The following is a 25,010-nucleotide window of genomic DNA, read 5'->3' as shown; positions in this document are numbered from 1 at the left end:
AAAGAAATGAAAGATGTCGGAATGCCGAGACACGCCGGTAACTGGAGCAAATTTTTTGGGAACCGCTTAATATAGGAGCAGAGACAATTGCAGTTTGAAGTTCAAGAATCAACAGTGGATACTCAGAAGGAGAAATTCAATACTGAATATAGATTTGCGTTTGAGACAATATCAAGTTCCGTAGATCATAATCTTGGCAAGACGTTCTTTTTAAATGGTAGTGCTGGTACGGGAAATACTTTCGTATACAACACGCTGGCCGCATCCTTTAGAAGTAAGGGGGATACTGTTCTGATGGTCTCTTCATGCGGCGATTCTGCATTGCTTGTAACTGGTGGAAGGATGGGACATTAAACCTTCCACATACCTTTCGAGGCTCTATTTTGTGGAGAGATATGAATGTGCTTAAGCTGACGCAAAATATGAGGCTTGAAATTCAAGATCCTGAAAACATTGCATTCGCTGAATACTTGCTAAAGGTATGCCATCTATATATGAAATTCTTCTCTTGTCATTATTCATAGGTTGTTGTTCTGAATTTGTGCATATGAAACGTTTAGCATGTATATCACATGTTTCTGAAATTTGTTTTTGTATTCATGTATTTCAATAGTTCATTGCGTCTTGCATCATGTTATCTATGTTATGTTACTAATCTCGCACTAAGTGCTCTTGAAAGACATGCCAAGAATGATACTAAAACCTAGGATCGTACAACATTTGAGGTCTCGTTTCTGTATAGGATTATGTAAACGACATTGAGAAAACTGGTGGTGACTTCTCCTCATTGATCTAAAAACTTGATTAGATTACAAAGCCTTGAGAAGAATAGATTCCATATTGACAAAATACCTAGTGATTGTTTCTTTCGAGAAATTCAACTGCCTAAATTTAACATCCTAGTTGATACTAGAGAATGTCTTTTTTTCTACTGCATATAACTGTCTACATTTCATAGCATGTTTATTAGGCTCTATTAAAGTGTCTGTCTCTCTCTCTCTCATGTCGTTTTGTAGGTGGGGGAGAATAAAGAACCCAAAAGTTGACTTGCCATCTATGATTTCAAAATGTGCTGATCTACATGAGCTGATTTCGATGATATATCCTGGATTGAAGAAATGAGTATGCCCCCTCCAAAGTATTTGACCGAGAGAACAATACTGTCTCCAAGAAATGATGAGGTCTCAGAGATGAATAAAATTGTCTTGGAGATGTACAATGGTGAATCTCACATGTTTTTTGCAGCGAATAAACAAGAAAAGGTTAATGGGGAATCAACAACTGGTACAACCTATACAAGTGAAACATTAAACCAGCAAAACCCATTAGGATTACCGCCTTTCAAGTTGGATCTCAAAGTCGGTTGCCCAATTATGTTGTTACGTAATATGGCACCTAGAAGCGAACTATGAAATGGTACTAGGTTGAGGGTAGAGATTGCGAGAAACATGTTATTATGGAGACAATATTAACAGGAGACAAATCCTGGAATACCGTTTTTATTCCACGTATATCGCTAACACCATCTGCATCAAATGTTGTCATTCGAATGACGAGAAGACAGTTTCTAGTCAGGTTGGCTTATGCCATAACCATAAATAAATCTCAGGGTCAGTCGGTGAAATATATTGGGGTAGATTTGAAGAGCCATGTATTCAGGCATGGACAACTCTATGTTGCACTCTCCAGATAGACAATCGCCGGGAGGATCCATGTGTTACTCCCGAAGAACAGCTCCAGACACGAAACTGCAAATGTAGTGTACCCAGAGATCCTGTTATAGATTTACAGAGAAACAATGAGTAATTTACAGTTAAAAAATTTCGACTTCGACTTCAGACCCTTTGACCAACTTCAATTTAACGACTAAAATTTTTCTGTATACTTATTTGTAGCTAAACTATTTGACCTGATACCTTGCCACTTTATGGCTCTTCAGGGAATACTTGCACCTAATAATTTTAGATGTTGATTGTGTATATTTTGGGTTATGTATGCTTGCACATGATTGTGCTTGGCTCTTCTACAAGAGATTACATTAATATTTGAATTTGTTTTATTCCAAAAGTCCCCCCGTGCCATTATGGCACGGGCAATCCACTAGTTTGCTTATAATCGGAAATGTAGAGATCTAATTCATTCTTCTTAGAGAGGTCACTTCTAGGGTTCTCATGATTTTATTCTAGTTAATAAACTTTATACCGTCAGAACAAACTTGGTTTTGGTAACATTCAAAATAATCTTACCAGTCTTACTTATTAACTTGATAATATCATGAACACTTCTAACATTAGACTGGACTATCCTAGTATTTTGAATAAAAAATTGGAAATATAGAAAATATTTGATTAAGAAGAAGAAATGTTAAAAAATAAAGGGTAGAGAAAACACGATTCTTCTAAGAGATAGAAACAATCACTATTTTCATCTGAATGTTATTATTTGAAAAAAAAACGAAACCAGATTAATGGGTTGTATGATTGGAATAATGTGTGGATAGAAGGTAGGATTGATACTGCCAATTGCTTGAATATTCATTTTGAAAATTTACTTACCAAATCTTCTCATGTTATTAATCATGATATAGTCAATCTAGTTCCAACTCAAATTTATGAACTTGACAATGTCTTGTGGATGTTTAAACCCACTGTTGTTGAACTCATGATGCTCTCTTTAACATGCCACCTAATGCTAGACCTGGAGATGATGGTTTCCCGGTCTGTTTATTTCAAATTTGGAGCTTGTCAATAGTGATGTAATCAAAAGTGTTCAGGCCTTTTTTAGTAGTGGGCATTTAAACGCGGGGTACCAAAATACACCACCACTTTTTTCTTAGAAAATCTGTATGGACAAACTCAATACAACTCCGAGAGTTAAACTCAATGAAGGAATAGTATCTTAGAGTTAAATATCTTTATCTATTGTGATTAAACGTTTACAGAACTTAATCTGTGAACCTAATTACAATGAGATAACTTGGACGGTACCAAAGACCAAAGAATGAATTAAGTCGTATCTAACAAACTAGGTCGAATATCTCTACTATGATTGATCAACGCACAACCTGTGATATTTCAATTATAATAATGTGAAAAAGAAATACACAGAGCCAGAAGTTTTGTTAACGAGGAAACCGCAAATTCAGAAAACCTCCGGGACCTAGTCCATATTGAACACCAAATTGTATTAAGCCGCTACATGCACTAGCCTACTACCAATTAACTTCGGAATGGATTTTATTTGATCCTTAAAAGGTATCCCAACGATCAAGGTACATCCACGCTCCTTACGCCTCTTGGTTCCCAGCAGGACTCTGCACAATTGATTCCCTTAGCTGACATCACACCAACTAAGAGTTTCTTCAACTTAATTGAAGACTTTAAACAAAATATGCCTCCCATAGATTAAGCTTATATATAATTGATTTCCTTGTACACTCAAACACTATGATCAAAGGTGTGGAAATCGATAGCAATAGACAAAGTCTAGCAAAACTCAAAATCCAGACTTATGCAACCCGAAGTGTAGTATAGATTATTATTCACCTCACAAGTATAAAACTTGTGGAATTACAAAGTTTGAGAAGAAGAGAACTTTGTGATCTCTATTATCTGATCAAGTGAGTAAACTCAACAATCGATCAAGATACTGGATACACGAGTTATCAAGGAAAGATAACTGGACCTGGCTTCATGAATCCTTATGAAGACGTTGTAGTTGCTAAACCCTAAAAGGGTAAGGAAGAGGACGAACTTAGATACAACTAGGACACACCAAAAACTAGTGCCAGGATTCAAAGATCCTAGTTGCTTGAAGTTCCCTTTTTATAGACTTTCAAAGCATAGGTTGCTTTACGTTTAATCTAAGATAGCTTTGGAACTAAACAAGTAATATCCACCTTTAGATGAATCTTTGAATCTGATTCACGTAAACAATATATATACTCTGGTTAGGTAGAACCGTAACAGAACCGTGTACAAATACTATGTTCAACATGGTAAGCCAAAATTAGCCGGTTTGAACTCATAAGCGTAATATTCATTATAATGAATACACAAGACATTAACTCTGACTCACAACCTTGTGATCAATTAAGTCTAGTGTTCTGTAGAGTTAATCAAATGTTAATTGTCTCATAGAAATAATTTAAACACACTTGAAAATATGATCTTCATGATTAATAGATGTACGAGTACAAATACAGTAGTTCGTAAGTCGGTTCAGTCATAGTACATGTACCGGTTTGAAAACTTTAAACCAAAGCCGAGTTCTGTAGTTCACATAACTGTTTTAACAGAGTTGGTGTTTCGATTACAGATCCAAATGGAGAAACCATTGGCAGGAAAACAAGGAGAGCCCAAGTCCATGGAAAAAAAGAAGGATACTTCCTAGTTATCCGCGATGCCTTAGAGTGGGCTAACCAACTAAACTGCAAAGATTTCTATCTGGAAGGAAAGAACACCCAAGTCAATAAAACTCTACAAGGAAGCGTAGACGAACCAGTTGGAAAACCAACTCCAGAATGGATCAGCTATTCCTCTTATCCTCGAAAAATAAAATGATTTCTAAAGAATTATCTAAACGGGCAATAAAGAATGGCGAAGTCGGGGAATTTAAGCTTAGTTGCTTTTAGAAATTGTTAGTTGCTTTTAGAATTTGAAGAATAGTTTTAAGTGGGAATATTATAAACACCCCTACTATCCATGGGTCTATCACAACTACCCTAATGAGTCTTTACAAATACCCCTAATGGCATAATTGGAATTATGAGTAGAAAAATAATTCACATAATCCCATTTTTATCCTTTACTTCTTATACTTCATCTTCTTCTTTGTTCTCACTCGAGAAAACCAATGAAACTCTCTCCATCTCCATCTCCGTCGCCACTACAGCCACCACCACCATCTTCATCGTCACCGTCGTCGCAACACCACCACTACATCACCATCTCTACTTCCGCCAAAATTCCAGAATCATCTTTACTCGAATATCTCCATAATCAGATCTCATAAAGTAAGGTTTTCAGATTCAGAGATTTAAAGTTCCAGATTTCGTTTCAGGTAATTTTTGAATTCAAAGATTTGTGTGTTTGAACCATTGAAAGTTAGTTATGATTTTGTTACTTTCTCTTCTAATTTCAAACAGATTCAAAGATTAATTTGATTTTTGGTTTTCAATTTGATAATTTCGAGTCGAGATTAAGATTTCGTGTGGATTTGAGTTGAAGATTCGATTCAGTGAATTTTATTATTGAATTCATGGGGTCAATAACAGTGGTGGGTTAATGTTTTGGTCGTGTATTGGTGTTGGATGGTGGTGTTCGTGTTTTTGCAGCGTTGGTGGTGGAAGTTTCAACAATGGTGTTTTGGTGAATGTTAAACAGAGAAGATTAAATTGAAGAACTGAATCTAGGGTTTATGGGTTGAAGTTTGTTTGGTGGTTGAAATGGTTTATGTAGTGGTTGCATGTGAGATTGCAGATGGTATGAAGAGATGCTTGTGTTTTGTAGGTGGTTGTTGGTGGTGTTATAATTGGAGTCTGGCGGCAGCGGCTGTGGCGGTGGTTAGTGAAAATGCAGGTGATGTTGATGTTAATGCGTTGTCTTGAATCTTCTTTTGATTACATACAAAGTTCAAGGGCGTTGATCGATTCCAGGGATGAGAAGAAAATTTGGGACTGATGATTCAGAGAGATATGGTGGATTTTGTGGGTTGTGTTGATTGCAAAACTAGAGATTTTTCAAGTTTGAATTGCAGGTATAACTCAGCAATAACAAGGAATGAGTGTATGCCTTGGTTTGGTGGTTATAGTAATGAACTGAATATGAGGTTTGCAGAAATGATGATGGTACTGTGAGACAGATATGAAGCTGCAATGAAATGAAACTGGTTTCGGTGATGGGTTAATTATGTTGTTGATATTCATTGAAGTAGGAATCTGAGATAGTTCCGAAGCGAAGGAGAAATGAAGAAAGAATGGATGATGTGTTGGCTCGATAATGGTTATATGAATGCCTAAGTTTCAAATACAAATTGCAGGTGTTAGCAGGTTGATGGTTATGAGCTACTGAATGCAATGAGATACATGTATGCAAGGAAATGACGACTTTGTGGTGCAATGGTAACACAGGGTTGTGTTGAGTTGCTGATGATGGTTGTGCTGCTGATGCTCATGCTTTAAAGTCAAGAGGGTAGATGAATGCTTAGGATGTGGTGTTGTATGGTGGTGGTTTGAATTGTTGGTTGAGCACTGATGGTGTGGCGAACCTGTGGTGCATTGATATCACAACTGACTATATGTCATAAAATGTGTGTTCGACACACACTAGGTTCACTTATTTGTGTATAATTTTTATTTTTTTGGAGACAACTTGTGCTAGTTGCTTCCATATGTGGAGACAACTTGAGCTAGTTGCCTCCATTATTGAAGACAACTTCAGCAAGTTGCTCCATATTTGGAGACAACTTTCAGCAAGTTTCCTCTAGATGATGGTGGTGGAATTGGTGGTTGCCGGTGGTGGTTGGTGGCGGTGGATGAAAGTGGTGGTGGTTGGTGGCGGTGGTGGGTAGTGGTGGTGGTGGTCGGTGGTGTACAGTGGCGATGGTTGTCAGTGGTGGTAGTTGGCGGCGGTGGTGGAGGAAAATGGTGGTGGTGGTTGGCGGCGGCGGCGGTGGTGGTCGTTGGTGGTGGTGGGCGGCGGAGGTGGTGGACAATGGTGCTGGTTGGCGGCGGTAGTGGGTGTGGTTGGCGGTGGTGGACAGTGTTGGTGGTTGGCGGCGGCGGCGGTGGTGGTCGTGGTGGTGGTGGGCGGCGGAGGTGGTGGACAATGGTGCTGGTTGGCGGCGGTAGTGGTGGTGGTTGGCGGTGGTGGACAGTGTTGGTGGTTAGCGGCGGTGGTGGTGTATGTCAGCGGTGGTAGACAATGGTGGTGGTTGGCAGTGGTGGTGGTGGTCGTCGGTGGTGGACAGTGGTGATGGCGGACAGTAGAGGTTTTCTTATTTATTTATTTTTTTAATAGCGGTTAGTGGTAATGATTTCGTATATACATTATACAAAAGAGGGTATTTTAGTAATGTATTATGCTTAGGTGTATTTGTAAAGTTCAAAAAAGTATATTTGTAATGGGTCTCGTAATAGGGGTATATAGATAATGTTCCCAATATTTTTCTTACTACAGTTAGAGTGCTTGTAAATCTAGGAATGGAACTATGTTTGGAGAAAAGATTACCAGTGGGGGCTCCGGTGGCACTGTTTGCATAGTAGGAGGAAACTACAAAGCAGCGAGAGGTAACTCTCTGAAACCTTAGTTAGGAACAAAATTGAGCTTACTGGAAGTTACAGATTTCTTTTCTGTATTTTTGTTTGTATTTAGCTGTTTAGTCACTATAGATTTCAAATTTATCTTTCATTTTAGATAAATTCAGTGAACATCTTTTAATGTTGGTTATGTGGAGATTCTTTTTGTGATTTTCAGCTGATTTTCATGTATGGTCAAATAAAAGAGTGATGCAAGTAGAAGGGGATTGTGCTGACTGCTACTGCAAGTTGCTAGTATTGGGTCGGCATTCTGCTTCACTGATACGGCTAACCAAATAGTAGTAAGAAACCTTAAACACTCCGAATTTCAATTTGTTGGGTAATATGTTGTAAAAGGTGTACGCCTTTAGCCTTTGTATCTAATTGATTTTATTTGTCATGTTAATCAATTTTTAGATTCAGAAAAACTACAAAGCTACCACAGGATTCATGCCATTTCCTTTCTGGGTGCTCGAGAGTTTGGGTATCTGAAAATTCGTCGCCGTTTTCCTCCAACAGAAGCCTACCCCTCCCATAACAATCCGAGGCACTTCTGAGTTTGTTTTTGTTTTTCATTTTGATTTTTCTATTCTTTATAGTAATTAAGACTCTAATTCATATAGAGATTGGAATTATCCGAGTTGTAAGTTGCTATGTTTCAAATGGTTGGTATTAGAATGTCCAATGTTTCTGGACAGACCGAGCACACGTAAAAACCGAATCTCCTTTTTATCTCATAGATTTTTGTGGTGGGTGTCGGTGGACTCGCGGAAGATATCAGGGAATCCCGTTTTTGGTGAATGATTGTGTCTGGCGGTGGTTTTTTCCGGTAGTTTGTTAAGAATTTTTGAGTCTTACCGAAAGAAACTCTACCCTACCTATCTGTTCAAAAATGTTGTATCCTTTCAATTTAACAGATTCGCGGCTTGTAAAAGTTGGTTCTTGACGTGGCTTCTTAATTTTATAAGTGTTTATGAGGTTGAGTATGGTGTCAACACGTCAGCCTCAACATCCTCCTTTATATAAAGATTATTTTTTTTTTCTAAGCACCAATTATTTCAAACAATGTGCTACTATATTTTGACGACACCAACATTTCGAATTCGCCTGGTCCCCACTCCTCTTAAAAGGAACAACGAATTAATTTAGGAAATATAAATAACAAATATAAATATTGAAAATTTAATTTAACAAATATAAAATCTAATTATAAATATAGATAACCAATTATTTTTGCCTTGACTAGAAAATTTAACCAAGATAACATAACAAATATAAATATAGATTATCAAAAAAAATAGTTAATTTTAGAGTACCCGATAAATATACGGACCCGACGGGTATTTAAGATTTTTATCAGGTCCGATTTCGGTTCAATAATTTACGAACCGGACCCGGATCCGTTAGAACACGGAATCGATTAAAATTGTCAGGTCCGGTTTCCGGGTAATATACTATCCGGACCCGATAGTTTCCATTGGCCCCTAGATACCTATATTACAGGGTCTTCCCTAGTCAGCGAGGAGTGGGTGAAATGTGAAAGAGGGAGAAATGTGAAAGAGGGAATAACATATCCATTTTATATGTTGCTGTAATCGTGGAATTAGTATTAAACTAACCAATAGGTTTGATTCAAGTGAAAAAAAGAAAATCTATTACAGGGACTTCACATTTTAATAGGAGAGGGTTCACATGGATTTCTGGGGACTAAAATATGGTTATGGGGTGACTTGATACAATATCAAATGGCTAAGTTGCCCTTCATCTAAAATAAAAACTTAAAAACTAAAATCAAAACCTAATTATAATTTAAAAATCTGCTCCTCTTTTTCTTATTTTTCTTCTAAACTTCCTCTCCTTCATCAACCATAAATCGTTTCCTCTTTTTTTTTTATTGAAATCATTCTATTGATCGTCTTCGATTAATCGGTGAATCGAAAAACTTATAATCCCCAATTGAAATATCTATAATCATAACCAACTAACTAAATATTAGGATATGGGTTATTCGTAGGGCTGCACATGGTTTGGTTTTCATTGGTTATTGGCAAAACCAAAACCAATGTACTCGGTTTTCCAATATTGAAAACCATGAAATCATATAGCTTATTCGTTTTCATGCGGTTCGGTTTTTACTCGGTTTGGTCAAAAACCAGATGGTTTTTGGTTAACCGAATGATTTACAAAAAAAAAAAACTATTTTGGTCAGTTTTTCATATCCGACAGGTTATATTTTCAATAAAACTTAAAAAATGTCAGCAAGACGAAATTCAACCTGTTACAAACATAATTTTTAAGGCACGAGATTTATAATACTAGTACAGAGTAGATATCATCAGATTTAGACATAGCTAAAACATACATAAACGATCATTGGCAACAGATATAACTAAAACAAAAAGTCCAATATATTCAGAAAAGATCGTTTTTCTTGAAGACATGAACGGGTGGGCATTCAAAGTCTCCAATTGCACTTGGAACTCCAACGAAGGCTTACATCACAAACAACGTAAACTAAACATCAGATGGAAGTGGCATGACTAGATAAAAAACTAGGAGTTAAAACATGCTGAGAATAAGAACTGTGCAATGAAATATTAGACTATTGCATAGAGATTGTGCTTGACAGATTGATCCCTAATGAATTTTAATTTGTTGAATCGTAATGAGAGCTATGATGGTCCTTAGAACCTTAGAAGAACTCACGTACTGTCCGTCCAATCAATGTAGTTAATTTCGGCAGAGAGAATACTCATTAGCTTCGTTAATTTATAACCTTACACATGGCGGAGATGTTTTGTGCACCGTTTAAGGAAGCATGGCTACTACCCGCTGGATTCAACCATCGAAATATGATTGGGCATTTAAAAAGGAAAGTGTGTATGTAATTAGCAACATTCTCCGTTCATGCTTTGATTCTTTCCGGTATTAATCTTCGAGCAAGGTACTTTACAAGCTAGAAGTAGGGATGTCATTGAGATACCGAATTCCATTAAAGAAAATCCAAGTTCCTATATGTAATTCTCCGACGTAACGGTTATCAAAGAATTCGATAACGGAATTTTATCGGTAATTGTTGTCTTAACGAAACGGTATCGGCTGAGCCTGAGGTACATACCGGCAGTTAACTATCGATACTAATAATATCATGTCTACACATGTGAGTTGGTATATCCCTGCACGTGTTAGTTTTACAAAAACGGTATTTATCGGTAATTTACCGATATCCGGTAACTTAACATAAATATCATGTCTACACCTGTTGCTTTGTCCGATAACGATATTTATCAGTAATTTTACAGATGTCCGGTAACTTATGAAACGGTTATCAGTTTCGATGTTGAGAAGTCCGCCGGAAATTATTGATATCGGAATTCCGACAGAAATTATCGATAATTATCGTTTCGATAGGTTCCGTTGACATCCCTAACTAGAAGTATGCACAGAAAAACCACCTAGAAACCTTCAACTCACATTTGTTGCATAGTGGGGCCCAAAAATGCCTCGTGCTAATCCTAAAAAAGTGGGACCTGCATGTGAGAAGACGAGTTTTAAATAATCTTTTTTTTTTTTCTCTTTTTTTTTTTTTTGGAATGATGTTACATATTTGTATTCCCTTTCACCGTTAGGTGACTTCATCTAGGTCTTAGATTTCTCCCGTTTTGATCCCATAAAATAAAGGAAGGTCCCATTATTATTGGATTTAACCAACATTTGCATGACACGTAAGAAGTGGAAAGGGGTTGGGAATATATATCATTTTTGAGCGGTCGGTGGAGAAACCACTGACACGGATAAATCAATGTGGTACCCAAGCAGAGCAGGGCCTAGGTAGAAAAATATGAATTGTGTTCTTTTATTATGCATCAGGTCCTTTACAACCCAATGTCTGTAGGCTGTAGCCAATAGTAATAACAACAATTATTTCTTGTTTAATCATTATATACCGCTGTAGTCTGCTTTTTGGTACAATAGTGCACTTTGATATTAGTGTCTTTTAGAAAAGCTGACAAAGGGAACAGAAAAGTAGTGGTGGCTACTGGTAAAATAAACATTCTACACTCTCATATCTCTCTCCGAACAAACACTTTCATCTTCTTTTTTTCACCTTCATCTCTTCATTCCTTTTCTCTATCTTTTACTTATACTTCTATAATGGCTGCTGAAAGTATTCTAGTTAACGGTGTAACTGAGATCTTGAAACCGTTGATCTCTCTAGTTTCTCAACGGATTACTTCGGCATGGGGTGTAAAAGACGACTTAAGAAAGCTTATGGAAACCTTAGCGTCAATTCAAGCTCTAATTACTTCTGCTGAGGAAAAACAAGTTAATGATCCTACTGTCAGACTTTGGATGAGAAACCTTAAAGACGTTGTCTATGATGCAGACGACGTTATGGATGAGTTTATTTACGAAACCATGCGTCCCATTAAGATGGCACGCAAAATTCTGGTTTCATCCTCCAACCCGCTTGTAGTTAAATTCAAGATGGCACGTAAAATTCGAGCCATCAATGAGAGGTTAGATAAAATCAACAAAGACAGTAAAACGTATCAGTTGCAAAATATTACCCAAAACAATCCGACTGTGGTTTTGCAAAGTAATCGGTTGACTTCATCCGTTGGTGGGACTGATTCATTATTTTTAGGGAGGGAGGCTGCAAAATCAGACATAATAAAGATATTGATCGGCAAGCCGTCGACATCATCATCTGGGATTTCTTATCAACCTCAAAATGTATCAACTTTATCAATTGTGGGTATGGGTGGAATGGGTAAAACTACATTAGCCCAAATGGTCTACAATGATAACTCCGTGGAGAGAAATTTTGAGCTAAGAGCTTGGGTTTGTGTCTCTCATCCTTTTCATATCTTTAAGATTCTAAAAGATGTCAACGAATCCATTACTGGAAGTAAATGTGAGGATCTATCAAATGTCGATGTACTGGCAAAACAGGTCAAGGAAAAATTGATCGGTAAGAAATATTTGCTAGTTCTCGACGATTTGTGGAACGAGAATGTTACGTATTGGGAAAAACTGAAGAACTACCTAAGCTATGGCGGCATCGGCAGCAAGATATTAGTTACTACACGCAGCCAAACAGTTGCATCAGTTGTAGGCGGTGATGCTCGTGATCTTGAAAAGTTATCAAATGATGTTTGTTGGTCCATTATTGAGAAGAAAGTATTGTCCCAGGGTGGAGCGGTGTTGACTGATCCAGAAATGATCAGTATTGGCAAGGATATAGCAAAAAAATGTGATGGTGTACCCCTTGCGGCCAACTTACTTGGAAGTTCAATGTGTTTGAAAAGAGAGAAAAGCTATTGGAGGTCAATCGTAGACGACATTGATCGATTGCGAGGTACATCTGAATATGATCATGTCATTTCAATTTTAAAGTTGAGCTACGATAATTTATCTCCTCCTTTGAAGCAATGTTTTTCATATTGTTGTATTTTCCCGAAAGATTGGGAAATAAATAGAGAAATGTTAATTCGGTTATGGATGGCCGAAGGATTCGTTTTTCCATCAGGTGGAGGAGAAAATATATCTCTTGAAGATATTGGAAATGAATATTTTGAGTGTTCGTTGTGGAGTTCGTTCTTCCAAGATGTGGAGAAGGATGAAGAGTCGGGTGACATTACAACATGTAAGATGCATGATTTGGTTCATGATCTCGCAACGAGTGTTCTGGATCCTAATGAATTTAGAATTTCGAACGTAAGAGATGAAAAGGAAGACGTTCGTCGCTTACAACTGCAGTTTGATGAAGGACAAAGTTTGGCATCTCCAAAAGTATTATCAAATGCAGTGAAACTGCGTACAATTGTTGCTCTTAACCCAAAGAATATTTTGCACATCAATTCTTTCTTTCAATGTAGGCGTTTACGCGTACTATGTCGTCTCAGTAACCGGTATCAGTGGGAAGTACCTTCTAGCAGAATGTCTTGCCTTGTGTTACGGGAATTATGTTCTGCTTCTTCGATTTCTAAGCTGAAGCATTTGAGGTACCTTGACCTCTCAAACCTGGATTTATCTCCTGAGGTATCTTTAAGTTTAAGTCATTCTTACAATTTGCAAACACTCATACTGAGAGGATGCAGAAACGTTCCTAGCTGTCTTTTTAATAAGATTGGATCTTTGAAGAGTTTGAGGCATCTTGATTTCTCGCATTCGGATATTAAATCTATACCTGAAAATATTGGGTCCTTTGAACATCTAAGTTTCCTTGATGTTTCACGTACACCAATCTCAAAGATACCGGATTCCATCACTCGTATCAGCAGTTTAAAAACGTTGAAGTTCGATTCTTGTCGGAATTTAGTTGGCTTACCAAGTCAGCTAGGAGCACTGACACGACTAAGTTGTCTTGATTTGAGTGGTACTAATATAAAAGTATTGCCTGAATCATGCATTAGCAACCTCTGCAATTTGGAGATAATGAAACTTGGTAGAGAGTGTGAGCGGCCGAAAGAAATAAAGAATTGGCCGAAATTGAGAATTTTTACTCATGAGAGATTTTATGATGTGATGCCTAGAGGTATAGAAAGGCTTACCTGCCTTGAAACATTATATTACGTTGCTAGACAAGAAACAGAGGTCTGTGGAAGTCCCAGTAATAAGCGTTGTAGTGGCATTGAAGATTTAGCGGGTTTAAACTCCCTTCGGGAGTTATGGATCATAAAACTTGAAAATGTGAGAGGTGGAATAGAAGATGCAGAAACAGCAAAATTGAAGGACAAGCAACATCTTCGAGAATTAAATCTGTATTGGGGTTCCACTGATGATGACCAAGTACCGAGAAGTGTAAATGATACGGCTGTGTTGGAGGGTCTCCAGCCTCACTCAAATTTGAAAACATTGGACATAAATGGATTCTCAGGTTTAAAGCTTCCAAAGTGGATGATGGGTTGTTCATTGTCTAACTACCTTCCGGATTTGGCGAAAATAGATTTTACAGATTTCAATAATTGTGAGCAGCTTCCATCTCTGGGCATGCTCCCATTTCTTAGGGATCTTTCGATCTGGAGTATGAAATCAATCAAGTGTCTGGGTGAAGAATTCTATTATCAACAAGAAAACAGAGAAGAAGAAGAAAGCAGTAGTACTGCAAAGAGATCCTGCTCATTATTATTCCCTTGGTTAGTTGATTTGTGGATAATCGATTTGGAAAACTTAGAAGAATGGGTTGCTCCTCCACTTTCTTCTACTTCTTCTTGTTTTCCTTCTCTTGAGACGATGACAATCAGAAACTGTAAAAGATTGAGAAGCACCCCACCGATAACTTCGTTTTCTTCTCTTAAGAGATTGGAATTATGGGGTATCAATGATAACGCAGTGAACTCATTACTCAATATAGGAGGAGAAGGATGTCTGCCCTCTCTCACATCCTTCGAAATATGGGATTCTCCAGATCAAATATATTTACCACCATTCGGCGCACTACTACAACACAGTACTCAGTCCCTTAAAATTACTCACTGCTCAAATTTTCAAGGTTTTCGTGATGATGGCGATAATCGAAACAACAACAACAGTTCTATTCGTTCGCTGTGGCTACAATATTGTCCTGTTCTCACATCTCTACCGGATTTACGATTATGTACTTCTCTCCGGGAATTGAGGATCAACAACTGCGATAAACTGAAGAATAAGGAGTCAATACCCTATGATCTTAAGAAGTCCCTCGCGTTTCTTGATGTACTCAAAGTTGATTTCATCCAAAGAGACGAGGGTGGTCCGGATGTCTCTAATGTATTTGAGTTAACTAATTTGATGGAGAAGAAGAAGTAGATCCCTTATCTCTTCCTCTCTCTGTCTTTATATAATTAGTCTTTGCCATATAAACTCTATTTTCTATGAATTTTATTGGTCCACCAGGTTGGTTGGAGTTACTTCTTCGACTTTGTAGCTTCATTTGCGAGGGGATATGAAATTATCGGATCGATGGCGAGGAATCAACAGGCATTCTTCTTAGTTTTGCTCTTAAAATTCTGCAAGCAGTGGGTATTGATTGCCACCAAGTAAGGATTTTAAAAGCACAAGAAATAGTCTAAAGACAACCACCAATTTTCATGGACTAATATTTTTGAGGGGTTGTCAAAACAGCCTTTAAATGTAGTGTAGTTTAATATAATATTATGGTTTGATTAAGTGTAACAAAACTGTTCTATTTAGCAACAAATAGTAGTCGTAGATGATTACACACGGTAATTAAGAAATAACACTCGGAACAAATAAAGGAATCAAGTTGACCCAGGTATTTCGACACAGCATGGCTTCTTTGATAAAAAAATCTGACACTGCAGTACTACACCAGGTCTTCGATTGAAATAAGTGTGTATTTTTAACCTCGGAATTTATCGTGTCACATTGCTGGTCGCCATGCTTCTAACCTATATACAGAAACTAATATGATGCTTCAAAAAGATTAACTTTATACTTCCTTAAGTTCCAACTGCCGGTCTTCTCTGAACCACTCTTGCTCCGCCAATCAATATAACGCTCCGCATCACCCACTCCACTACCACCCTATTCACAAAGAGGGAATCGAAGAATTAGCAACACTAAGCCACAAAATTGAAATTAGAAACCGCTGATATTTTTGTAACAACTATATTCTATGCATTCATATATGGCATAAATATCCTAAATCCTTTACTTAGTGTTACAGATTGAGCAATTTGAGTTCACAAATAAGAAAATATTCTCTGTTGCTCATATATAACCTCCTTCGCTTTACTTAATTGGAATAGAAAAGCCGTCTAGTCAAGTAAACAGTGACAGTTTGTATCTACGATTTGTTGTAGGAATAAAGAAAGATTCAGCACACCTTAGATAAGTCAAAAAGGAATCAATAATCATCAGATCGACCAAAACCACCTGATGAACGACCACCACCACCAAAACCACCTGATGAACGACCTCCACCACCATATCCAGAGCCACCTCGACCACTGCCGCCATAACTGCCTCCAGATGATCTACCTGAACCGGATCCCCCAAAAGAACCAAAACGTCCAGAACTAGAATCGCCGTATCTGTCTCCGCCTGAACGACCAGATGATCTACCACCATAATCACCTCCTGACCCAAAACCACCTCCTCGTGATCCACCACCTCCTGATCCAAAGCCACCTCCTCGTGATCCAAATCGACCACCACCCATGCCTCCAAACATGTCGTCACTTCCGCCAGTAGCAGCAATTTTAGGGAGCTGAAGAGACGGGCAAAATTAAACATCGAGGTAGCTAATATGAAACTAACTAAGAAACTGAGAACAAAATCCAACAACAAAAAAAGAGAGAAAAAAGCTGTGATACAGCAACACGCCAAAATATATTTTGTTGCCGTGTTGACAAGTCTGACACGTGGGACACAGCTCACTTTCCAAGAAATATATATATCAAAATTTTAGATTTAACCTCAGCTTGACATCTGTAAGGACCTACTAAATATTGGGATGTGTTTACTGACGAAATTAATGCAACTACAGAACAAGAATTAGCCAATTCAGGCCTTAATGCACCTAGTCATATAACTCCACTATGTGGTGAAAGCCAACTGCTACAGCTAATCTATCAGACCATGAAGATAAGTAGAAAATTTCAGTGTAGTCTGGTTTTCGCAATGCCAATCTACATAGTCTACATAGTGTTTTTGTATGTATGTATTTTGCTATCTATGATAAACTACTGATCTACTTTACTTTGTATATGTTAAATTCCCGTTTTCTAGTTTCTAAATTGTCGTGTCAAGGTAACATATTGGACACAAGCTGTGTTACAGCGACATGGACACAGTATCAGTATCCTGTTTCCAGTACGGTGCCATGACACGATAACACAAGAAACTAGAAAACGGGGACACGGATAGCAACCCTAGCAAAATACATATTATTAATAAAGAAGGCATCAGAAAATACAGACTTCATTGACGTTTATCTCTATTTTTGCTAAGCACTAATGAAGATCAGTGGAGAGTTACGAGAGTATCTCTATTTTTATTACTAAAGATAAAACTCCTTATTGAAGCTAAGAAAATATCTTTTTACCAAAGATAAAGGTTCTTATAGAAGCTAACATAGAGAAAATATTTTCTTTCCTAATATAAATATCTTATAAATCTGTAACTAAGCCGTCAACACGGCTTGAAGAAAAAATTGGTGTGTCGCCATAACACAGGATTCAAGACACTGACCCCGTGTCCGTGTCGCCATAACACAGGAAAAAACTGAGCATTCTCTATTTGTTTTTGTATTTTCAACTTAAAATAATAAGCACCACTGGGAATAATCCCAACATTGATAAGACACATATACTGTACACTAGCCTCAAATTTAGAGTAAAAGTAACCAACCTCTTTAAACTTGCCTCCCACATCTCTCTCGATACCCCTCACAGCTCTAGTCTGCTGATCTGAGTGGATTAGAATTGCACTACCTTTCTTTCCAGCACGTCCTGTTCTGCCAGACCTATGAACAAAGATTTCCGAAGTGCTAGGAAGCTCGTAATGTATAACCTGTATAAGAAAGAGATGATATTAAGTTCAGGATTATAGATTGCAATTGACAGTAAAGCATGCGATGACATTATACAAATATGCATAAGAGAGCTGCCGAAAAGGATGCAACCAACAAAGACCCAACATCGAAGACTGGTAGCAAAAGCAGGGTGCACACAATACATATAAGAGGAAGACAACAATTACATATAAGAGGAAGACTGGTAAGTTAATAAAATAAAATTCTCTAGGTTACTTGAACAGATTCAAGAAAAGAATCACAAGTAATTTGAAAATCATCTCCTTAATAATGCACACTGTACAGAAAATGCGTGAAAGAAAAGAAATGAGCTTTGAAACTGAGAATACATACAAGGTCGACGTTAGGAACATCAAGTCCGCGAGCAGCAACATCAGTAGCAACTAAGACATTGAATGACCCATCTCGAAAGCCCGCAAGTGTCCTTTCCCTCTGATTTTGTGTGATATCTCCATGCAATGCCTCGCACTTTAAAGTTCGCCCCATAGAGTAAGCTAGTCGATCAGCATCACGTTTTGTTTGGGTGAAGACAATAGTCTTCCCTCCTTTTGCATGTTCCTGACAACCACAAGGCAGATCAGATAACAAATAAAGGGAGAGCTTAAAACGACTGCAAGGGAAGGATTTGAAGAGCCATTCAGTGCAGGAAATGATATCATGAGAGCAATAACTTATACAAAAAAAAAGACATCAAAATAGAATGTGGGATCTTACTGTTATTAGAGGTGCGATAATTGATGCCTTTCCGTATGTGTCTGCTGCAATTGTGTATAGCGTAATACCATCGGCCAGTTTTTGATCTGAATCTCCCACCTGCAGTAGATGTTAGACTTGAATAAGCACGATGGAAGGAAGAAAGAAACAAAGCTTATTCTAAGTACCATTTGCTATTATGAGACCTTGCTTTCATCTTCAATCAATAACTATTTAAATTAGCTAATCTCATTGTTTTGAGCCCCATGTATAGATGCCTCCATAGTTTCGATATGGAAAGAAAAAACTTAGGGGTTGGTTCACTACTTACAAGATCAACAGTTAATGGATCTTTAAGGTACTTTTGTGTAAGCTTTCTAATCCATGGAGGCATTGTGGCTGAGAACATCATACTCTGACGCTTCTTAGGTAGCTTCTGTAATATTGTTTCAACATCTTCGTCGAAACCCACAGCAAGCATCTGATCAGCCTCATCAAGAACAATAAACTGAACTTCAGACAGATTTAATGCACCTCTGTTACAGAGGTCAATGATACGACCAGGAGTACCAACAACGACATCAACTCCATAATTAAGCGTACGCATCTGCTGTTGTGCGGGCACACCACCATAAACACACAATGTGTCAAGGTCCCGCGCAGATTCCTGGAATTCCTTCTCAACTTGTCTTGCAAGTTCTCTAGTTGGAGCCAAAACCAAAGCCAATGGATTTCTTCCTTTGCTATTCATATTCAACACAACAACAAAAACATTTTAATCATAGCAGGACTACAAATCAAACCCTTTAAAACATTCAAAGTAAAAGCGAAACAAAACACACAACATACCCATGTTTGGCATTGAACTTTAAGATTTTATCCATAATGGGAATCCCAAATGCAAGTGTCTTCCCTGTACCAGTTCTTGCTCTACCTATCATATCACGCCCCGACATTGCAGGCTCCAGCACAGCTCTCTTCACAATGAGCACAAAAAATGAGCTAAACCACACCACAAAATTTGTTTCAGGAAAAGTGATACTCCCACACCCCCCCCCCCCCCCCCCCCCTTTTCATTTTTGGCCTATTTTTAGGCAAAACTGAAAGTATCATTTTTTCTGAAAAGAAGGTAGGAATCACTAATGTAACACTTATGCAATCAATATCAGCAATTGAAAAGCTAGAAATCAAACCCTAATTGAGAACAATAAGAACCTGAATAGGGAAAAGCTTGGTGATTCCTCTCTTAGCCAAAGCTGTAGTAATCTCATCTTCAATCCCAAGCTTGGAAATCTCAAGACCTTCATCTTTCTTACTGCTACCCACAGAGACCTTTTCTTCATCAGAAGAATCATCACTAACATTAGCAAACTCAGCTTTACCTAAAAAAGACGATGCCCTAATTTCTAAAGGATTAGTTGAAAAATGAAATTGACGAACCCCCAGAGACCCATTTCCTCCATCTCTCTCAAAAACCTTAGTAAAATCTCTCCTTTCGCCATTACTAACACTGGGATGTGATGGAGATGGAACTGTATGAAAAGATTCAATTGAAAGCATCAAAGCAGTGAGTGTCTGCTTTGATGCAATCGAAGATGAAGCTATTGATGTACATGATTTCCTTAAAAGGTGATTCATTTTTTGGAACCCTAGATTTGGAAAAATCAAAGGAGGCAAGATTTTGTTAAACCTCCGTCGTTGAAGAAGAAAAAGAGGTACTTTTTTGATTTTCTAATGTCAAAGGAGATATTTTCGAGATCATTTAAGGGTTTAAGACTCTTAAGGTTCTGTTTGGTAGATACTCTGTTTTTCTCGTTGACTTTTTCTTAGGCGGTGGTTACCGGTAACCTGTTTGACCAGTTTTAGTTGGAGCTATAATCATTTTTTGGAACCAATTTTTTAACCGGCCGGGAGGATGTCATCGGAGTTTGTTTTTTCAGAACGTCGGGCAGAAAATATATTTGGATGTCCTTCATTCTGTAACTGGGATGGTAGTTTCGCCTCTGCCAGAAGTGGGAAGAGCTTCATTGCTAATACTGCTGATGCACAGGCACATAGGATAGGGTAAGGAAATGAATATCTCTGCGGCCTGAAGCAATTCAGGGGTGTTTGGGGTGCAGAAACTGCAGGGCACAAGCCATCAAGCCTGGCGAAGACCCCAAAAGGACTAAGATGGTTGGATTAAGGTACACGATAGCTGGAGGAGTTTCTGACAAGTTTAGTAACATTGGAAAGATTAAGCCAACATGCTGCAGTCCATTTGCAGACTAGTAGTATCGTATATGCAAACATATGCAGCTTAAAAACTCATTCTTAACGTTACAGTCAGTTCTACAGACATGAAATCTTAAAGTAAATGAAATCACTCTTGGACTTGGGGTTTGCATATCTGCCAAAAACGAACCATGTCCAAGAAGAGGCAACAAAGACGCACAGTCTGAGAAAATCATTCATGCAGAGTCTAAAACATGGAATTGTGCACAGCTGCAATATGTGAGGATCAGAACTTACCTTCTCTTTATGACAGGTACAAGGGAACTTGACTGAACCACCAGCACTTGTCACAGGTAAAAGGAGCTCAAGCAGTTGCCACATCAACAAAAATATTCTGCAAAAAGTTTCACTTGGGTACATGTCCCAACTGTGATATTTTTCTGCAAGTAACTTATTGCACTTGAAAAATCTAGTTCCATACACTAAAATTCTCCGAATATCATTAAAAAAAAAATGAAAACTTGGAGAAAATATCATGTTCTAAACATAGCAGACAATGGAATACAGAATGTGACTGAACTACCAAGGGATCAGACGTTGGGGCGCTTGTCTCCAATAAGAAATCGAGTCTTTATAGGCATTTTAGATGCAGCTATCTTGATAGCTTCTCTGGCTACGTTTTCTGTAACTCCACCAATTTCATAGATTATCCTACATGGTTGAACAACAGCTACACGAAATGCTGGATTTCCTTTCCCCCTACCCATACGCACTTCTGCAGGTTTTTGGGTAACAGGTTTGTCAGCATATATGCGTACCCATAGTTTTCCACCACCTTTAGTATACCGTGTCATTACTCGTCTCCCTGCTTCTATTTGTTTAGCTGTGATCCAAGAGTGATCAAGTGCCTGAAGAGCATAACTACCAAAACTGACATGATTGCCTTGATGAGCTATTCCTTTCATTGTTCCTTTAAAATGCTTACGGTATTTGGTTGTTCCCTGATTCCATATAAACAATCTGAATTAGTACATTCTATTAAACTGTGATCCAAGAGTGACGAAATCGAATCAAACTAATTTCTTATGTGCCTTTCTTATATGTACGCTGATAATGCCTAAAATGTCGGAAAAGATATAGAAGATTCATCTTGCAGTTGCAGGATGGTAATACGACTACTCACACTGAATCAAGAACTAATAACAATTTAGGATGCCAGGGATACAAAGACTAAGCAAATAAAGAAATTCCACCATCTATGTATTTCTCGTTTCACCAAAAAAAACTTGTCTAACAATTATGTTATCATACTCCTGCAAAATAGTGACGTCTGTCGAAACAGTATAGTGCAGCAACTAAGAGACAATCCTAGCTCCGACAGATATTCAGTAGGAGCTACAAAAGTGTTTATATTTGTTTCCTTATGCAAGACAAGACAAGATCAATTCTTTTATACTAATGTAAAGTAAAGCTTCTCATGTTTGCATATAAGTAATCGGGGCCTAGCTGATACGTTACTCCACTAAGGACATCAATTAATCTCACAATGAACAAACCAACTTCAAATAATTCGAGAAGAAGTTCACACACAAGGCAAACACGCGAATAATGCAAACACACAAATTTTCAATTAGTAGAAAAATAACTGAATTCAGTAGGAGCCTCCAATTTACACAATATAAAGGAGTTGAGCAAAATTGCTAAGATGTTTCTATTCCAATTTCGACATTCAAATCTAATCAGTATGCTATCATAACGCAGCAGCTCAGGAATGACATGATTAAATGAAAGCATACACTTAGTCAATGGACTAACCAGAGATAATTTAATTGGCCACGGGTATGGTTTCTTATTTGAGAGATTGAAGTTTAATTTCTTGATAACATTTCCTTTATGTGGCGGAGTTGTTAATCAGTCCAGGGAACAGACGTACCGAGGAGGAACCAGGATTGTATTTAAGGTAGAAAGTGGCGCACAAAATGAGAACAAACTTACTTACACATAAAAAACAACTTCTTATTACCTCCATTTCAAAAAGATAATCTAGTTGACATACAAATTACACATAAAACAAGCCTATCTTTTTGACGCGGAGAGAATATATTAGTCGTTTTTACCTTTTATGTCACTAAGCCCTAACAAAAACATAGAAGTTTGATCAACTAGCTGATGAAAAAACAAAAATACTTTGCAGTTTAGCAGTCTTAAAATGTATTTGGAATGTCATTGTGTAATTCATCCAAATTGTGTAATTTTAGGTGAACTTTTAGTTAGATCTGCTGTCTATCATAACAGTAAGCAATTCCAGTAGATATGGATTGTGTTACAGCCACGGTGAGTAGAATAAAAAGCAAAAGTAATGACACTGGGACTAATTCGATGAAATTTAGATTGTGAAACAGACTATGTTTCGCCTAGGTTTTCTGCTGCGGTTTGTCAAAGACAAGTGAAATAGTCATGATACAGATATATACAGAGGAAAAGCAACCAGCAACTTTGGATAGCCTAAATTTGACTTGCATGAGTCATTGAGTCAAGAGCAACCAAAAAGAGCATAATTTTTTTTTTTAAAGGTGTCCCTCTGGTTATCTATATTCTGCACTCAAATAGTTCAAATAGGTAGAATGTAAATACATAGCCAATACCAGAATAGACACTGCGAGTGCGACTTCTAGAACCACTATTATAGCGATTCAATTCTGAAATAGATATGTTAATAAACAAATACTTCACTCGGGATAGTGCATTAGTAAAACTTAAACCCTATGATGCACCAAATTCTCATGTAGATTATAGAGGTTCAATAAGTATAATATTGCAAATGAGACAACGAATCACGGAATAAGGAAAAGAATCTATGAGTAATTAACACTAACAGATGCGTTTATCCCCAAATAATTGTGCATCAGATGGCAGCAAATTGAGCAATTCCAAGCTTTCGCCTAGGATTTCGTTAGATTTCAGGTGATCTTTCAGTTAGATCTATTCTCTATCATAATAATAGTAAACAATTCCAGTAGATATGGATTCTGTTACAACTACAGTGAGTAGAATGAAAAGCAAAAGTAACGACATTGAGACTAATTCGATGAAATTTAGATTGTGAAACAGACTATGCTTCTCCTAGGTTTTCTGCTCCAATTTGCCAAAGACAACTCAAGTAGTTAGGGTGAACTAATTCGAGAAATCTCATTCTACTTTTTTAGGTGTGCCCAATCCCATTTACACGTTATTCATTCCAGTTTAAGCCATAAAAGAAGACAATTGAAATCTAAAATTCAAAGAGTCTACTTTCTGGATGATGAATATGCGCCTGAATGTACAATACAGTTCATGATGATCAAACCTCTGTGATCAACAGTCTAGACAAGTGAGTGAGAAGAATCTAATTACTCCTGAACAAACATTTAGGGCTAAATTGAACAAACAAACAAACTGTAACGAAGAAGGAAAAATTAGGGATTGATAGATTGATTACCTTACCAGTAGGAGAAGACTTGATTTGTAAAGGATTTGAAACATGAAATCCTCTAACCGCCCCCATTAACCCATTACTACTACTAGTTTGAGATTGAAACAAATGAAGTGAATCCATTGAATTCATCAAAGCATTCAGTGTCTGCTGCTTCGAAGAAGAACCCATTAAACTCCATGATCTCCTTATCAACTGATTCATCTTTTTTTTTTTTGAGAGTCGGAGAGAAAGAAAAAAGACACAGGACAAACCCTAGAAAGAAGAAGAATCTGTGATTATCATAGAAAAGAAGAAGACATATTAATGGGCCTCGGCTTGATCCATTCTGTTCGACATTGGGCTTTGTCCAGTAAACTGACTTACCTGACTCGTAAAAATCTGACTGGGATGGCTCAGATCCGGCTGTATAAAAATCTAAGGTGTCCAGATGACATCTACTGTAGTCAGAGTCACGGAGGCCTGAAGCAAACACCAGCGGATTGTATGACAGACAGACCTAGTATTTCTTGTATTACTTGAAGGCAAATAGATTTGCATCAAGTTCAATTATTAAAAAACAGTTTGCTACGAGGTGTTAGGCTTTCATTTGGAGAACAACCACTAAACCGTTGCAGAGGTGCTACCAAAACAATTTGTTGCGTTTGGACGCTTTCCAAGGATAAGTACCCGAATTGGGTGAAACTAGACTCTCCACATAATTCTGTGCTGTACTGATCAGCATATGCTTCGTCTGGAAATTAATTCTCTAAAGATCTTCTTCTTTGGGTCATATATAAAGCCACTACTGA

At 37.6% G+C, this 25,010-nt stretch overlaps 3 protein-coding genes across 3 annotated transcripts; 1 reads left to right on the top strand and 2 right to left on the bottom strand.

The window, feature by feature from the left end:
- The first annotated feature begins 11,452 nt into the window (after positions 1–11,452).
- Positions 11,453–15,091, top strand: LOC113275944 (disease resistance protein RGA2-like). The gene has a single exon (XM_026525533.1). The coding sequence runs from the start codon at positions 11,453–11,455 to the stop codon at positions 15,089–15,091; it is 3,639 nt and encodes a 1,212-aa protein (XP_026381318.1).
- Positions 15,092–15,405: 314 nt separating this feature from the next.
- LOC113323861 (DEAD-box ATP-dependent RNA helicase 9, mitochondrial-like) lies at positions 15,406–20,171 on the bottom strand. Its single transcript, XM_026572212.1, has 8 exons — positions 19,749–20,171; positions 19,383–19,510; positions 18,865–19,276; positions 18,555–18,653; positions 18,174–18,398; positions 17,657–17,818; positions 16,131–16,514; positions 15,406–15,829 (listed from the first exon to the last, which is right to left on the bottom strand). The coding sequence occupies exons 1-7, from the start codon at positions 20,169–20,171 to the stop codon at positions 16,152–16,154; spliced, it is 1,812 nt and encodes a 603-aa protein (XP_026427997.1). The 3' UTR covers positions 15,406–15,829; positions 16,131–16,151.
- A 956-nt stretch (positions 20,172–21,127) lies between these two features.
- LOC113323854 (50S ribosomal protein L16, chloroplastic-like) lies at positions 21,128–24,461 on the bottom strand. Its single transcript, XM_026572202.1, has 2 exons — positions 24,226–24,461; positions 21,128–21,748 (listed from the first exon to the last, which is right to left on the bottom strand). The coding sequence occupies exons 1-2, from the start codon at positions 24,421–24,423 to the stop codon at positions 21,338–21,340; spliced, it is 609 nt and encodes a 202-aa protein (XP_026427987.1). The 5' UTR covers positions 24,424–24,461; the 3' UTR covers positions 21,128–21,337.
- Between the last annotated feature and the right edge of the window lie 549 nt (positions 24,462–25,010).

The sequence above is a fragment of the Papaver somniferum genome, chromosome 1, assembly GCF_003573695.1.
Source record: "Papaver somniferum cultivar HN1 chromosome 1, ASM357369v1, whole genome shotgun sequence".
NCBI lineage: Eukaryota > Viridiplantae > Streptophyta > Magnoliopsida > Ranunculales > Papaveraceae > Papaver > Papaver somniferum.
Note: the sequence above shows the minus strand (reverse complement) of the source record. Positions and strands in the feature narration are given on the sequence as shown.